Source organism: Rhagoletis pomonella, unplaced genomic scaffold (assembly GCF_013731165.1).
Source record: "Rhagoletis pomonella isolate Grant_MI unplaced genomic scaffold, Rhpom_1.0 Rhpom_scaffold_02338, whole genome shotgun sequence".
In the NCBI taxonomy this organism is placed as follows: domain Eukaryota; kingdom Metazoa; phylum Arthropoda; class Insecta; order Diptera; family Tephritidae; genus Rhagoletis; species Rhagoletis pomonella.
The window spans coordinates 1,127-17,701 of record NW_023460892.1 but is presented as its reverse complement, the minus strand read 5'-3'; the positions used below and the strand labels follow the sequence as shown (position 1 = coordinate 17,701).

The following is a 16,575-nucleotide window of genomic DNA, read 5'->3' as shown; positions in this document are numbered from 1 at the left end:
CTCTTGAAAGTTTACCAATTGCATATCCAATATAATCGAGAAGAGCCATTTGCTAGGTAAGTCGAATTCAAACGCTATTTATTCGATGTCATTGATTATATGTACATTTACTTAATTTATATTTACCTATGTTAGCAAACCTATAGACCCTCGTCTGATGATTGTTCAATTCGCAGATGGTCTCAAATAAAAGAATTTTTCTTTGGTACATTTTTAAAGTTATGTTAATATTTCCTCAAAATGACGTAAATATTTTATTTTTAGTGCAATAGGCAGAATAAGCATATATGTATATGTATGTTCATATTTCGATAGCTCCCATCGTGATCTGTAAAAGAATAAAAGCTTACAACTGGCGTGGAATGAGGGTGTGCACAGGTTTTTTTTTGCGTAGTCTAGGCCTAACTGGTTTGATTGTATGTATGTTTATTAATGCTGAACTATACTAGCAGTAGAACTCTCATACTCGTAGGTACATGATAACCAACTGATTAATCATCATTTCAAACTGTGCACATTTCTTAGATATTGTAGGTATCAAATCATACATGCACCTCAAAAGTGACCATAATATGCATACATATTTACCAGCAATAATTCAATCAATATTTTGATGTACATAATTTGTTTCTCGAAATCACTAGGGCTGTTCAGGATCTTGTGCATATGCTCTTGCATTTGCATATTGGATGCATTTGCAAATTCACAACAATAAAATGCACACATTTTGCCATGTCAGCAAGCATGAAATTTGCAAATGCATCGCCAACTGCAAATTCAAGACCATTTCCACAACATTTTGAACAGCCCTAGTGAAATATTTTTAACCGTATATGTAATTACCCTAGACTTGGGATTTAGGTTTTTGTATTACGATGTAGAGAATACAACATTCTCATTTTTCTATGAAGAGCCCAAACAAATTTTTTTGCAAGAACTATTAGTCCCGATGCCCGCCTTAACTACACGTATTTATATAAATGTTTGCATTGGCAAAAAAAAAATGCATAGAAATAATTGGTAAACTCTTAATATTCTTTAATAAGAATTGTGAAAAATTTATCTCGCGTATTCCCTGCGAAATTTCCTAATTAACGGCGGCCTTCAACTAAAATTTGAAAATTACTACCAAAATGCGTTGCTTCGTAATAATAAATACATTGACTAAGCTTGTTAAACCTATGTTAAATTCAAGAATTAATTTTGATGTCAAGTTCATTAACTTTGGCCATTGACATACATAAAGGAGTCAGATACTGCAAGTCGAAGGATATAAAGCATGATTTACAACAAATCTCATTTCTCTATCAGGCCGATTCTGAACAGAAACTCCCTGGGAGTTTTCTCTTTTTTCCCTTTCCTCCTACCGTGAATAAAATTCCCTGGGGAATTTTTATATTAAATGGCGGAGTTGAGCTCTCAAAAAATTTTAAAACAGCTTCTTCGAAGTTCGAATTCCCCCCTTCCAAGTTTTCAGGGAAAATTCTACTCCCTGGTAGTTAATTATTGAAGGGTTTCTTTTTCGGGAGAAACTAATTCCCGGAGAACGAACTCCCCGGTAGTATTAAGAATTATGCTGAGCAAAATAAAAACAAAAAAAAATTGGTTAAACCAATGTAAACACGCTCTTTGATATCCAACAATTTGCTTAGGTTTATTTGTAAATCGTGCAGATTCAAAACAGATCAAAAGGGGCATGAAAACAGTACAATGGACGGCATGTAATCTGAGTGTTGTTTTCCAGACGCGTTGTTTTGTGCCTGGTTCCGACAAAAAAAAAATAAAAATCCTCGTGAATGTTTTATTATAATTGTGGGTCATTTTCAATAAAGTAATCTCAAAGTCAACTGTCGAACATTAGATAACACCCACTAACAAGCGGCTAGATTCGCCCATTACAAAAAATTGTGAGAAGATTTGCAAACATGTAATCCGGGCCCATTGCAATAATAAAGTAAAATTTACACATTTATAAAAAGTATCGAAATAAATAAACGTTATGGCATTTAATGTCAAAACTTTTAATAACAAACTTCGTTATATTGATTGATACTTTATATAAAGTTAAAAAAAAATGCTAAAATTTTCATCAAAATTTTAAACTTTGTATGTAGAATTTCTAGCACTTCATTAGAGTAAAATTGTATGGGCTATAAAAACCAACATACTCGAAAATTTTCTAGAAATTTTGAATAAAAAAATGACTAATGTTTTGAATTTTTTTGAACTTTATATAAAGTGGGAAACTTTGATCAATATGGTTTATATTAGTTTGGTTCCACAAGCTACTCAAAGTCACTTCGAGTTACACATACGCGTTCCACAAGTAAGTTGTAGAGTTTATTTGATATACACTGACAGTTTGAACTTTGCTCGAGTTTTTCTACAAGTAGCTTGTGGAACAAACCTATTATAGAATGAACCATGTTTTCATAATTTTACTTTCATGAATTACGCTATTGTTGTTTTGGAAATTTATTGTTTTGTCAATTTTTAATACCTGAGTGACCGAGCTTTGCTCGGAGGGCATATACTTTTTAAAGCAAACACCGCAACGGCTATGATATTTTTAATAAAAACCATAACCATTAACCATTAAAATTGGATTTCTATATTTCCGATCTGGTGGCCGTTGTGGTGTAGTGGTTAGCAGTAGGGCGCACTACCATTCCACAGGTCCTGGGTTCAAGCCCGGTTTATTTTATTTATTTATTTATTTGTTACAGTCTTGCGACTTAAAAGTACAGATAGGTATTTTTAATATATAACAAAGTATGCGTATATGTAAGTTTAAATTTTCAATTACAAAGCTGTTTATGTTTCTAAAACTATCAAATAACCTATATAAATGTATATTGTCTAACTAGTTTGGTAGCTGGCGAGGCCTAGTCTCCAGTCTACCTTTAAATATGTACTATGTGCAGCAGGCGGAAAGACCTTGTTTCCGCTCCGCGTTGCTCACGAGTTGGTAGTCACGGTCGGAAAGGCCGAGTCTCCGATCCATGTTCCCGTCGTCATTAATATGCAAACCCTGACGCTGGATTCCGTGATGTGAGGCGGGCGGAAAGGCCTAGTTTCCGCTCCGCGTTATGGTCGGGCTGTTGGGCATAGTCGGAAGCTTTCGTATGCTAGATCATTTGCTGCTTGGTCGGATGGAAAGGCCTGGTTTCCATTCCGTTCCGTGCTCTCCTACCTAATAGCCAGAGTTTTACAGTGATCAAATAGTTGTCTTTTAAAAGCAACAAAGTTATCACAGTCTTTAACATGTGGCGGTAACTCATTAAAACACTTTAAACCTTTATAAAATATATTTTTTTTGTCTACCTCTGTTCTATAAAGTGGGAGTCTAAAGCAATTGTTTTCCCTGAGTATATATGAATGAGTTTCATTTATATACCGAAGATTGTCGCTCAGATAGTCTGGAAGTTTACCGTTCTTTATGTTGTATACGAATTTCATAGCATGATAGAAAACCTGTTGCTTAACACTCAACCAATTCATATCTGTGATCATCTCCTGTGTAGGTGTATCGTAACGCTTATTTAATATGAACCTCATAGCTCTATTTTGCATTTTTTGCAATTTCTCGATATTTGCGTCGCTTGCTAAGAAGAAGATTGTTGGGCAGTATATAAAATGTGGTTCTACTATAGATCTATAGACCAGGGTTTTATACCTTCTTCTCAGATACTTACAAGATCTTTTCATAAGACCAATTTTTTTCGCAATTTTGTTCACTGTATGCTCAACATGCTCATCAAATTTAAGTTTATTATCTATATATATACCCAGGTACTTAATGAGTTTAACTTCCTCAATTTCTTACTCTTTGATTTTTAAATTGTAACTGGTGGTTCCAAGATTAACTGCTCTAGTGAGGATCATAAACTGTGTCTTTTTTACATTCAACTTAAGTTTATTTAAACACAACCATTTGTACAAAGAATCCAAGTCTTCTTGCATTTTAGTCATCGCAGTCTGTAAGTTTCTGTCACTGATCGTTAACAGTGTATCATCAGCGAACAGTTTTAACTTACAGTGCTTGAGTGCCATATTTATGTCGTTAATGTAAATATTAAAAAGTACTGGGGCCAATACCGATCCCTGCGGCAACCCAATATTGACTGCCACTTTATTTGACACACTTGACTCGATTACAGTTTGTTGCATACGATCTGAGAGAAAGCTTCGAAACCAGTTAAGCTCCGTGTTTTCAATACCAATGCATTCGAGCTTTTTCAACATTCTTGCCCTGTCAATGGTCTCGAAAGCTCTTAAAAAGCTATTATTTGTCAATTTTGCTTTTTTGATCTTTATTTTTATTTCGACTTATTGGTTGGCTTATTAGTTTAAATCGTTATTTTTCACACTATTAATCCAATAATGCAACTATTAACTTTACACTTTGCAATATTGTTATATTTTTTAACACCATAACCAGAGCGATAAAAAACACGTCCGTTCGCGATCGATATCTATTTATTATTTTAGAGTAAAAAGTTCGAAATTTAGTCTTGTATATAGCTTGAATCCTTGATTTTTATCGGTTAAAGTGCAATCCATACTATTGAATAAAAAAAAAGTATAAATAAATTTTAGTTGAAAAACTTTGTGGATAGTAAAAAAAATCACAAAATCTTTCCATAATAACTCCAAATGATATAGTTTCGCTGTTGCCTTTAGTTTCATCACTTTCACTTTTGGTTGAAGCGATAGAAAAAAAAACTAGTTTTTATTAAAATAACTAAAAAAAGTTATTGGTAGATATTTTCCAGAATTGGTAGATTTTTTTCAGTGGATGCTTAATATTTCTTTTCGCAGAGGCAACCCTGGCTGTGACACTTTTTTTGCCACTTTCGAAAAATTTGCAGCGGTAACACTGGCGCTACAACTTCGCAGTACCCATGCAAGAACGAAAGACGCAAGATCACGTAAGAACAAGAGTGAAAAAAGTCGATTTTTTTAGCGGGTTCTACGCCATCTTTTTTCACAGGAAAACGAGCGAAAAGTAAACAAAGCAAAGAAAACAACGAAAACCAAAATTAGCCAGAATTATTGTCAGCCACTTTAAACGCACAATTTAGGTAAAATGATGCAACAAAATGCTTTAAAATGTGTTGTCATGTTGCCATGTGCTTGTGATGTAAACAAACGCTCGGCTGACGAACCCGCTTTCGCAAACTTTTTTCTCAAAACCAGTTACAAATACAACGTCGAGTTCTTACGTGATCTTGTATTTTTGGTTCATGGCAGTACCTGGGTTCAAGGCGTGGTACAATAGTTGCGTTTGTTTACAAACTATAGAATTCGCTCTTAGAAAAAATTTACAAAAAAGTACGCGAACGCTATTCCAGTAATAATTTGCAAGTTTAATGAACAGCTGATAAATTGGTTGTTTATTCGCAGCATATTCCCAATAAAAAAATATATTTTATATTTAGATATGTTTATTTTGTGAACTTCCATAATAAAAACCCTCAAACAGTTTCCTTATTAGTTTAAATTTCATACAGCAACATGCGTTCAGCTGTTTTTCGTACTGGCAAACTTGCAACTTCAACTGTCTTTTTTTCGCTCTCTCAATTTCGCCTACTTTGCAACTTTTTGTGTACGAAAACGCCAAAACATGAAAATTCGTAAAAACTTTCTCTGGATTTTACTGGAAAACGAGTAAACAAACGCAACTTTTAATCAAAGCGAAGGTACACAACATGCGTTCGCCGGCAAATGCGCAATAGTAAATAAATTAAAAAATTGGTATGGCTAAGGACGTTCCGATACCATGAAAGTATCGATACCTACTCAAATGAGTTTACTCAAATCACTATTTCGTACTACTTATATTAGTGAACCGAATGTATCGATACCTACTTATCTCGATAACTTTTCATTCTTTTATATGCAACAAAGCGAAAGTAATTTTCAGGCGTTATCTGTGACATACCTTTTGCGACACCTGACTGGTAGATCGACCTATCTCGGCAGCCAGTTTGAAAACACCCTATCTGAGAAAACTTTTCAAAAGCACTCTATTCCAGAATTTGATTGAAAAACGCCTTATATCAGAAAACTTTTCAAGACCATACTCTTTCAGAATTCGGTACAAAAACGCCCTATCTCAGCTGCCGATTCAAAGCGCCCTATCTCAAATATTTTCAATATATTTTCAGTCGTGGTATCGATGTTTATTTGATCATTAGTAACATAGAAGTAATACGATTACTGAAACAAAAAATTAAACCTTTGAAAGGTTCCCACAAAACGTTAAGGCTACAAAGCATTGCTTGAACTTTTTAAAAATATATCCCCACTTTAGATTTTGGCGGTGCCATTGCTTAGATCAATTATTTTTCATAAAAGCGAAGCAATTATTTTGCATAGAAAAAATATGACCGAAAGATATGGCACTTCCTCAAATTGATTCAATACAATAATCATGATATTATAAAGAACACCGTAATCGAAATTTCACTCATTTTTAGCAGTTACGAATATTACGAAATTGTTTCCTCTATTATTGGCTTGGGTTACTCCGAACCTAGAAACTCAAACCTCGACAATCTTCATCGATTAAGTAAACGGCTTTTTTTAAATGTATGATCAATATTATTAGAAAACGGCATATTAAATTAAAAAGTATACATATAAATGTGTTTCAAAAACTAAGTAAGTACTCAAGAGCCTTCTCACGCTTCAATTTCTCCGCTACATATGCGTTCCGTTTAGCCATGTTCACCTTAACCCATGGATGTTTCATTACCTCTACGAGAGTTATGCGGCCATTATTCGATTTACGCAACAACTGAAATTGTGTTAAAATTTAATTAATCCCTTTCAAACAAACTTTATTAGGTACCTTAGAAATAAGATCTTTAGCTCCAGCACTCAAATGATTAGGATAATGAACTTCCAGTCGTCTAATTTTTTCGTAAGTTTTCTCATTATCATTCGATTCGAAGGGTGCACAACCCACCAAAAATTCATAACATAAAATACCTAAGCACCACTGGTCGACGGTGTGATCGTATATATGACCATCCACCATTTCTGGTGGCAAATAATCTAAAGTGCCGCACAGAGTCTTACGTCTGTTGCGAAAAGTCAAATTAGCTACATACATATAAAATGATTGCACAAAATAAGAGCAGAAACTTACTTGTTAGATAGTGTGTGTGCCGACCAACCAAAATCAGCTAATTTGACATCATCTGAAGATGTCAGCAATATATTTTCTGGCTTCAAATCACGGTGTATTACATTATTCAAATGACAATATTCAAGTGCATCAGCCACTTGGTATGTATACTTAGCGGCGCGTTGTTCCTCAAAACGTCGATGTGGGGAATTGCGTAAATGTTTGTACAATTCTCCTTCCGATGCAATTTCTAATGCAAGATAAATTCGACTTTCATCATGAAACCATGTGAGTAAACGCAAAATGTTTGGGTGCCTAAATTTATTATAAAGATGCCGTTGAATATCATTGGTCAACTTGATAAATGCATTTGCTTTACTCACTTCAGTCGAGTTTGTATTTCAATTTCCCTCAAAACTTGTCGCTGTACATTTCCCTTCTCAAGTTCAGCTTTAAACATTACCTTCATAGCTACTATATAATTAGAAGTGCGTTCGCGAGCTAGGTAGACGCGCCCGAATTTTCCACGTCCTAAGGGAGCGCCCATCTCAAAATCTCTGGTACTCCACTCGTAACTATAAAAAATTGTTATGATTTTGCTACAAAATATTGAAATCATTTTCACTTACGGGTGTCCATATGCGGGGTGCTGCATCATTTTAAGCGACATTGACTGAATGTGTTGTTGGTATTCTTCAGGCACTTCTTTTATCATCTTAGCTAAATCAGTTCTATTCGGGGGTTTCTTTTGTAGTTTTTGCATCTTGAAATACTTTTAAAACTATAAACTCTTGGGATTCTGGAATTAATTAAGAGCTTAATTAAATGTTTGCAAGCAAAATCGCGGACTATCGCGCTTTTTGCTTTTCCGTTTGTAAATTTCAAAATGAACGCAAATGTCAAAAGTGACATCCAGAGAACGTAAATTTAAGTTGTCAGTTTCTCCCAAAGTGCTGCCAAGTTTGTGTTTGAATTCAAGATCTGCAGAGCTGCAACGTCCAATAAATTTATATTTTATGCAAATTTTCGATATAAAATATTTAGTAAAAGATATTTGTCTAAATTATGGTCACATTGCGCCATAAACTCGAGTTTACGCTTTTGTGTTTATGAAGAACTGTCAAGCGTCCTCAATGTGGTGTTAAGAAACTCGGCGTTGTAGAGATCCTCAGCTGAAATGGGTCTGGCCAATTGAAGGAGTGCTGTCAAGCAGCGAAAAGCATTAAAAAAAAAAAAACTCGGAGTTTGATTTAACATTTATTTGTTCACATTTTCTTATTCACATTGCTAATGATATCATCCTTACAGTGGACTGAAATTGAAGCCTTTAATATAAATTAGTAAAACCAAAGGTAAATTTAAATAGATTTAGTTACTTGTTAAAAGAACTATATACGCAAGTGCACACTGCAAATATATCACACAAAATATACGTTATAAGTGGACTTTTCTATAAAAATTTGGTGGTAGAAGTGGAGATAATTTAACGAATTGCTTAAATACTATTAGTAACTACATTGTGATAGTGATCAATTCAGATAAAGGCCTCCCCAACTTCCTCACCAAGTTTCATGACGAAATTCCTTAGACTTTCGTAGAGATCTCGACTGGTTCAGTTTTGGAAAGCCAACCCGATTTATCATCCATTTAACACACTTTTCGTTGTTGGAACAACACTTCCAAGTTACCTTGTATTCGCTACACATTAAATGATTTTGGTCTCCTTTATTTCTTGTTGTTAGGTTTCTGTTATAATTTAATTACCGTTTTTAATAGTACGATGTTCTGATTTTATTACTATACTTGATGTTCTCATAACATAATTCTTTTAAGCTTCCAACTCCAAGGCAACACCAATCTTGTGACCACCAGCATTGAAGTTCTTGCCATCGATCAAGGCGGATAGACTGACTGTGATGCCGTCGCGTACCCGCTGTTGGTAGCCCAAACCAACTTGGCTGGCATTGTTCACCTTCGCGCGGACATTGATGTCATCGTCGATGAGGTACTTGCCTCCAAGTGCGAATGCGGTGTTGTTGCCACCAGATGTCCATGATAATTGGACGCCAACATCGAGTTTGGGAGTGCCCTTTTGGAAAATGGAGCCCGTAAATTGTTGGCCATCATTGCTGTAAACAAAGTAGAAACAATTGAAACAACTTAATTAAAAAGGCAAAGGTTGTAGAAACTTACACAGCTGTGTGGAGCACGAAGTCCTTGGCTGCATAGCCCAAGGCAAAGTTGTTGGTTTTCAAAGAGTTATTTTGGGTATCGAATGCAGTCTGGTAACCAGCCAACCAGCCTTCATAACCCAAAACAGCTGAAGCGTTAATCAGTGGACCATTCAGATCAACATTCACGTCCGAATCGACTTTAACATTTTCGTGACCGTAGGCAGCCTTGAACTTGCCAGTTTTGTTGCTTCAAAATATATAAGAAAGTTGTTTTCGTTAGTAAAGATGTCACGTTTTTACATGCAATGATTTTACTCACCCAGATTGAGGAGCGAATGTAGCTTCGAATGCAAGCTTCAACCCTTCCAGCAACTTGTCTTGGACCGACACTTCGGTGAACAAAGTGTTGTCTGTGTTCCATCTTTCGGTTAAACTCAAGCCATAGTCCTTAACTTTGTATTTTGTCTCCAAAGAACCGAAGACTTTTCCAGACTCCTGGTTGGAGTGACCGGCTGTGTTGAATTCAATGCCAGATGGAGTCTTGGTTTTACAATCCAACTTCCAGAGACCAAAGTGGTAGCCTTTGCTGAAGACGTCGCGGGCTTGTTTGCCAAGATCTGGGTATGATGGAGGAGCCATCTACAGATGAAAGCGAAGGCGAGTAGAAATAATGCAGGTATGTATAAAATTTATCTGCAGATCTAAAATATAGATACTTATACATACGATTTTTATTTAATTTTGTGTTATGAAAAAAAAAAATCAGTACTATAATTTTGATATTTCTGATGGAAAGACAGACAGAAAAGCACTCGTAAAAAGTAAATATTTCAGGAAGGTTTCGCAAAGGGTCCAGTTGGCAATTATTTTAACTAGGTGGCAAATACATATAAGCATTACAAAAAATATGTTTGCAGATTGAAAATGATGCACATGTACAATATGTATATGTATACCAAACTTACATACACATTAACATGACATAGCTCCTATCTGCAGGAACGTAAATAAATTATATATATAGCTTAATTTTTAACCCCCCTCCCCCCTCGGTGACCTGTATATATATAGTATATTTCCAGACTCCCCTCCCTCTACAACTTTCACGTAGTAATAAATTTCTTTCTAACAAAGCGTAAACAAAAATATTTGGCTTATATGTACTGTTACTCTCAAAATTGAGCGTACGCCTCTTTTTTGTTAATATTCGCAGTTTTACATGCTAAAATTTTTTTGTTAATTTTGTATTAAAATATGGCCTATATTTTAGGAAACCCCATTTAAATCCAAGAATGAAACAGTGTACGGAATTAAGAAAAATCTGCAAAGTTTCAACAAAATCGCGAACTCTTTAATGCGATTTTCTAAAAAGAATTCAGGTATGCTGCTAGCCCATCAAATTTTAATATAATACGTGCAAATTTCAAATGTCTAAAAAATTGCATTGATTTTTTTATATGGAAAAAGAAAATTGCAAAGGACAGTCAGCAAAAAAATTCTCAAAAATCAACGCGAATTTTTGACATTTGAAGCTCGCACATTATTATATTAAAATTAAATGGGCTATAAAACTGCATACCTGAATTCTTTTTAGATATTCTCATTAAAAAGTTCCCGATTTTGCTGAAACTTTACAGATTTATTTTCGTAGTTTCATTGGATTTAAAAGGGGTTTGCTAAAATATAAGCCATATTTTAATACAAAATTAACAAAAAGATTTTAGCAAGTAAAACATTGCGAATATTAGCAAAAAAAAAGTCTTACGTTCAATTTTGTGAGTAACAGTATGTATTTGTCTCTATTAATAAGACTCTTGCTTCGTGACGGCAAGAGTGCATGCGTACCTGTAATTACAAGTGGAAAAAATATTATCAAGATAAAACTTATGTCAAGATATATCGTAACTAAAACTTAATTTATAGAAACAAAAGTCCTGTGGGTTTAAAAAGCGCCAAACACTGCGCGCCATATTTGAATGGAGCTAAAAAAAAACCGCCAAAGTTCCTTAGAGGATATTGACCACGATATAAAAACCTAAGCCCCCCGCCCCTCATTGTGACCAAGCGTAGTATTTTTAAGATCACCCTCCCCCACTGAACGGAAAACGTAGTATGGGTACGTTCCCTTACCACGAAGTAAACAGCATGAACTCCACTGCAACCACACACAGTGATGAACGTTGAAGACCATATAAAGTAAACCACAAAGGTCGTTGAACGCTGCCGTCCAAACACATTTTATATAAATGTATTTGTGTTTTACAAAACACGAATGACGTTACAAAGTAGCCGGCAAACTTATATGTGTAAAGATTGATCACTGATGTTTCAATGTTGCCGCATCTGCGTGCGAACTCCAAGCGAAACCAATCAATTTGGGAATCCAAGAGAGAGTGAGAATGGAGAACGCTGAATCGATAGATATATAGGCGAATATATACGTTTGTTAAATGTACGGGGCGAAACTTTGATTGAGAGCAAATCGAGATACTTTTTGCGATCAATCATTGATCGCGCATGTTTCAATTAGCTTTTACTGAGAGTTTACCATAAACACCCCCCTGGGGCTATATAGTGTATGTACATACATATGTATGTAAATAAGAGGAATTACTTACATATTTATTTACATAGGTACATATGTACATAGAATATATAAAGTAATATTCAAACTGCATCTACCCCTAGAAATAACCTTACTGATTATTATATCTTATTCAACGAATTACCCAAGCTTAATTAATAGTAACTTAAAGTCACAGTAAAATTCAATGGCTTTAAAAAATATTTGATTCGCAGCTCAAGACTCCTAATCCTACAGCAAAATTTAAACGTGGTCCGGCAGTTGCATTTTGTGACTTGTTCAAATTTTTACGGCATTAATGAAATCACCATCGCCGTCACGTGTTCTACAACAAAACTTAAAAATACAGTTGGGGAAGAAATTAGGCAACCTTCGAACAACGTCAGCAGACAAGTCACCTGCCAGCATATGCTTCACGAAAGCCTCACAAAAGAATATTAAAATATATATTATTCCGAGTGTCCATATAAATGTGTCTATGTCCTACACATGTGTGTACATACTTTCATATACTACATAGTGTAGCAGCATAGCTGCACTCCTATACATGTATATATGTAAATATGTAAACGTAGTATATATAGCAACCACAAACCCATATGTATGTAAATAGCACATAATATTCTGTGTATATATTTCCCCCTAGTCAGTAAGCGTCATTCCCAGTTATAGTCTAGAAGTTTCTATTTCCCCTTTTTTATTCGGTAGCGTCCCTTCCAACCTTCCATAGATTGCATCAGCCTTTTAGCTTAAGCACATATTTGTACAGTCAAGAAGATTTATAATAAATTTGGCGATCAAACCTATCGGACGTGTCTATTTTATTTGCGTTTACAGTCTCAGAAGTGGGGTCGAATTCCCTTTCCTGAACGTGTGTGCCGGTAAAATACTGATTTTTTTTTTCTTTAAGATTTCAAGGACATACATATTTTCGCATAAATAAAACTAACTATAAAAACGTTGTGAATAAAAGTTAAGGTCGGTGTTATGCAGAAATTTTGTTTGGCAAACTGCGTGCAATTGTTGTTGCAGCAAACTCGGAGAGAGCGAGTTTGGCGACTCTCACAGCAAACTAATTTTGTTTGGTCAAACTGCATGAACCAAAAAGACAAGATCACGCGGGCAGGAGAGTAGCCCGTTAGAATCGCATTAAGGAAAAAAGTTGAACGATTTTGACATTAGCCGTTTATTTACATTTCTTCGTTGTTTACAATTTGGTGGTGGCTTTTTACTGCAATTTTCTTCATTTTCGCTTGTGACAACGTGTGTACACATAAGATAAAGAATAATTTAACACAACGGCATGATTTTTAGAAGAATTTGCATAATAAAAATGATTTTTCATGCGTTCAACAATTTCGCGGTTTTCTCCGTTCTCTTCGTTGTTTACTTCTTACAGCAAAAATGGCGTCGAGATTTCGGCAGCTAGAAAATAACTTTTTTCGTTCTTTCCGTCACGCGTGATCTTGTGTCTTTCGTTCATGGTCAAACTGCAGCAAATTCGGTGTTGTCATATACAAAAATTTTAAATTTTGCGCGTTATGTACATCTGAAATTTTCATTTCGTGTTGGCAATAGCCATGAAAACCATAATGAACGTGCAACCCTGTGCCAAACTCGACATAACCACCTCCGAGCAAACTAAGCAGCCGCCATTTAATTTGGCAAACAAAAGTTTGTCTGCATAACACCGACCTAAGTGAAGTGGTAGGCTTACGAAAGCGGCACGGCGAAAGACAGCCAAAACCAAAAGAAACAGAAAAAAAATACGAGTAAGCAAAGCCAATCGTGCAAAAGTAATTTGAAAGAAAAACAGTGCGAGCAAAGTGGAAAGTTCGTAAATAAAAAATAGTTCGGCAAACGAGTGGCAAAGACAAAAGAGTGTTAAAACAATACAAATAGGAACGAGATAGACAAAAGAGTGTATAACAGCAGACATATTAACATTCAGTAAATAAGGCAAAATGGAATCAATTTGTGCTAATGAATATACGGCTGTGCAGTTGCGCGCTTGGCTTCAGCAGTTAAATTTGCCAACAAGCGGCGCAAAAAATGCGTTGGTCATTCGGTTAAACGAAGTTCCAGTAGCCGAGCGTGGCCGGTGTCCGTTGGAAGCTGATGAAAGTTTTGAAATCGTGGCGTCGGGAAAAAATGCAGAAGTCACCCCTACTTTACAAGGAAAAAACAATAACAACAATGAATGCGATGGCAGCGCATGTGGCGGCGACGGTGATGTTGACAATGACGACTGTGATGAAAACACAATACAGCAAATACAACGAATGAAGCAAGAATTGGCAGTGCGAGAAAAGCAGGTGTTGGAGAAGGAGATACAAATTCTGCGACGTCTTGCAGAACTTAACGTGAATACAGTGAGCGTCAACGAAACAGCACCACTTCGTTCAGGGCAAGTTCCCATTGATATAATTTTGAATATAGTGCCTGAATATGATGGGCAATCAAGTGTTGACATCTGGTTAACTCAATTCAAAAGTGTATGCGATGCGTATGCAGTTGACGTCACAATTCAACGTGTCTTGCTACTTAACAAACTAAAGGGAAAGGCATTACAGTGGATACACTCTAAACCACACTTTGCGACGGAAGAGTTGGAATGTTTACTTGCGGAAATGAAAGAAGTGTTTGGTGCAAAGGAAAGCAAATTGCTGCTGCGTCATAAATTCGAGGCAAGGATGTGGAGAGCCGGTGAAGGCTTCGCGCAATATTACAATGAAAAGATATTGCTGTCAAATTCATTGCACTACGAAGATGATGAGTTACTAGGATACTTAATTGAGGGAATAACCGATGAGCAGCTACGCAACCAAGCTTATTTGCAGTGTTACGCCTCAAAGTCTCAGCTACTACAAGCATTCTCCAAAATAAGTTTGAAGCAGAATGCATCGAGAGTGGCGTCGAGGGGAACTGCAGCAGCTACAGCAACACAGATGAGTTACACGAAACGGTGTTATAACTGCAATTGTGTTGGTCACTTCGCCCCCGAGTGTAAGAAGCCAAAGAGGGAGAAAGGGGCATGCTATGCCTGTGGCAGCATGGAACATCGAGTTGCAGTGTGCCCAGATCGCAAAAACCGAGTCCAGCTGGTAGATGATAGCGAATACGTAAGATCTTTTATGTTTGTTATTAAGAACCAAGGTTATATATATTTTTCCTTAGAATGTCTCATAGATTCTGGAAGCCCAATCAGCTTTATCCGAAGATCAGCAGTATGCAATCAGTTAGATTTAAAGTTACTGAAAAATGAAAATGAATTATATTTTGGTCTAAATAAGTCAAAAGTGCAAACCTATGGAAAATTTTTGTGTTCGATTATAATAAACGATAAACATTTTGATATTAACTTTATTGTTGTTGCTGATGGGACAATGACCTATGAGGCTGTTCTAGGAAGAGATTTACTTAGAGAATGTAAGTACAGATTAGTAAGAGAGGAAGAAGAACAGAAGTGCGTTTCCAATAAAACCGCTTTGGATGGAAGAAATACTTACATTGCATCAGGAATTGATAGAAGACTTATAAAATGTCTAAGCGATGTAAGTTCTGAGAATTCAAATATTGAATATTGTAAAGATATGACTGAAAATAATTATGAAGTAGTAGGAGTAAAGTTTAAGGCAAATGAGTGTGAAGCGAACAAATACGAAGAAAGTACAAATGAATGTAAAAAGAATGCTACAAAGGTTAGAAATATGTCAGATGAGTGTAATTCAAATGAGCGTAAATTAGAAAGTAGAAATGAATGTAAAATAGATAAAAATATCGAAAAACTGAGTGAGGGTTGGAAAAATAAGTATGAAAAAGCACTTACTAATATAATTAACGCTACAAATGAATGCGTACAAAACAGCCAACAGTCAGGCGAAAAAGTAAATGGCTCGCAAATTGAAAACAAAGTTGATAAAGAATCACTCGAAAATGTTAATTTATTAAATGAACTACTGATGTTAGAGCCAAATGATGAAGGCGAAAAATTGTCGATAAAGATTGGTCAAAATTTAGACCATTTTTATAAGCAAAAATTTAATAAACTATTTGACAAATATTATTTGGAATCAAAGCGCCCCATTGAACCAAAGGTTAAGTGCGAAATGAAGTTGACTTTAGATAATGTGAAACCGTTCAACTGCCCACCGCGACGATTGTCATACGCTGAGAAAATCGAATTACAAAAGTTGTTAGACGAATATTTAGAAAAAAAGTATATACAACCGAGTGAGTCTGAATTCGTATCACCAATTGTATTGGTGCGAAAGAAGACAGGTGACATAAGAATGTGTGTTGACTATCGAACGCTTAATAAGGTTACAGTGAAGGATAATTATCCGATCCCGTTGATTGACGATTTAATAGATAGGTTAGCCAAAAAGAAATTTTTTACCAAATTGGACTTGAAAAATGGTTTCTTTCACGTTTTCATGCATTCAAATGCAGTAAAGTTTACATCGTTCATCACACCTTTAGGTCAGTTTGAATTTTTACGCATGCCGTTTGGCCTCAAAAATGCTCCGTCAACGCTTCAGCGTTTTGTTAACAAGATTTTCACAGACATGGTCATAGATAACAGGGTGATAATATATCTAGACGACATAATGATAGCTACCGAAGAGTTAGACAAACATTTAAAGATTTTACAAGAAGTTTTCCGAAGATTAGTAGATAAT

General features: G+C 35.5%; 3 protein-coding genes across 5 annotated transcripts; 1 reads left to right on the top strand and 2 right to left on the bottom strand.

Moving 5' to 3' along the window:
* Positions 1-6,498: 6,498 nt before the first annotated feature.
* On the bottom strand, positions 6,499-8,263 carry LOC118753303 (aurora kinase B-like). The gene is made up of 5 exons (XM_036488179.1): positions 7,765-8,263; positions 7,519-7,710; positions 7,157-7,450; positions 6,857-7,088; positions 6,499-6,802 (listed from the first exon to the last, which is right to left on the bottom strand). Exons 1-5 carry the CDS (start codon positions 7,896-7,898, stop codon positions 6,656-6,658), a joined length of 999 nt encoding a protein of 332 aa, XP_036344072.1. The 5' UTR covers positions 7,899-8,263; the 3' UTR covers positions 6,499-6,655.
* A 582-nt stretch (positions 8,264-8,845) lies between these two features.
* Positions 8,846-10,043, bottom strand: LOC118753304 (voltage-dependent anion-selective channel-like). Its single transcript, XM_036488180.1, has 3 exons — positions 9,629-10,043; positions 9,329-9,556; positions 8,846-9,264 (listed from the first exon to the last, which is right to left on the bottom strand). Exons 1-3 carry the CDS (start codon positions 9,946-9,948, stop codon positions 8,964-8,966), a joined length of 849 nt encoding a protein of 282 aa, XP_036344073.1. The 5' UTR covers positions 9,949-10,043; the 3' UTR covers positions 8,846-8,963.
* Positions 10,044-12,424: 2,381 nt separating this feature from the next.
* LOC118753302 lies at positions 12,425-15,254 on the top strand. 3 transcript variants are annotated; one of them, XM_036488178.1, is made up of 3 exons: positions 12,425-12,774; positions 13,796-15,015; positions 15,071-15,254. In XM_036488178.1, the coding sequence occupies exons 2-3, from the start codon at positions 13,858-13,860 to the stop codon at positions 15,080-15,082; spliced, it is 1,170 nt and encodes a 389-aa protein (XP_036344071.1). In that variant the 5' UTR covers positions 12,425-12,774; positions 13,796-13,857; the 3' UTR covers positions 15,083-15,254. The 3 variants fall into 3 exon arrangements, with proteins under 3 accessions (XP_036344071.1, XP_036344069.1, XP_036344068.1); XM_036488176.1 differs by having other exon boundaries at positions 13,710-15,015; XM_036488175.1 differs by having other exon boundaries at positions 12,425-12,871; positions 13,594-15,015.
* Positions 15,255-16,575: the final 1,321 nt, after the last annotated feature.

What these genes read in the sequence shown, in the direction of transcription:
- LOC118753303 (XM_036488179.1), bottom strand. Translation starts at nt 7,898, where the DNA reads ATGCAAAAACTACAAAAGAAACCCCCGAATAGAACTGATTTAGCTAAG. An exon ending in CACCCCGCATATGGACACCC is followed by an intron (nt 7,711 to 7,764) that starts GTAAGTGAAAAT and finishes AATTTTTTATAG; the next exon opens with TTACGAGTGGAGTACCAGAG. An exon ending in GCACACACACTATCTAACAA is followed by an intron (nt 7,089 to 7,156) that starts GTAAGTTTCTGC and finishes TTTTCGCAACAG; the next exon opens with ACGTAAGACTCTGTGCGGCA.
- LOC118753302 (XM_036488178.1), top strand. Translation starts at nt 13,858, where the DNA reads ATGGAATCAATTTGTGCTAATGAATATACGGCTGTGCAGTTGCGCGCT.
- LOC118753304 (XM_036488180.1), bottom strand. Translation starts at nt 9,948, where the DNA reads ATGGCTCCTCCATCATACCCAGATCTTGGCAAACAAGCCCGCGACGTC. An exon ending in ACATTCGCTCCTCAATCTGG is followed by an intron (nt 9,557 to 9,628) that starts GTGAGTAAAATC and finishes TATATTTTGAAG; the next exon opens with CAACAAAACTGGCAAGTTCA. An exon ending in TTCGTGCTCCACACAGCTGT is followed by an intron (nt 9,265 to 9,328) that starts GTAAGTTTCTAC and finishes CTTTGTTTACAG; the next exon opens with CAATGATGGCCAACAATTTA.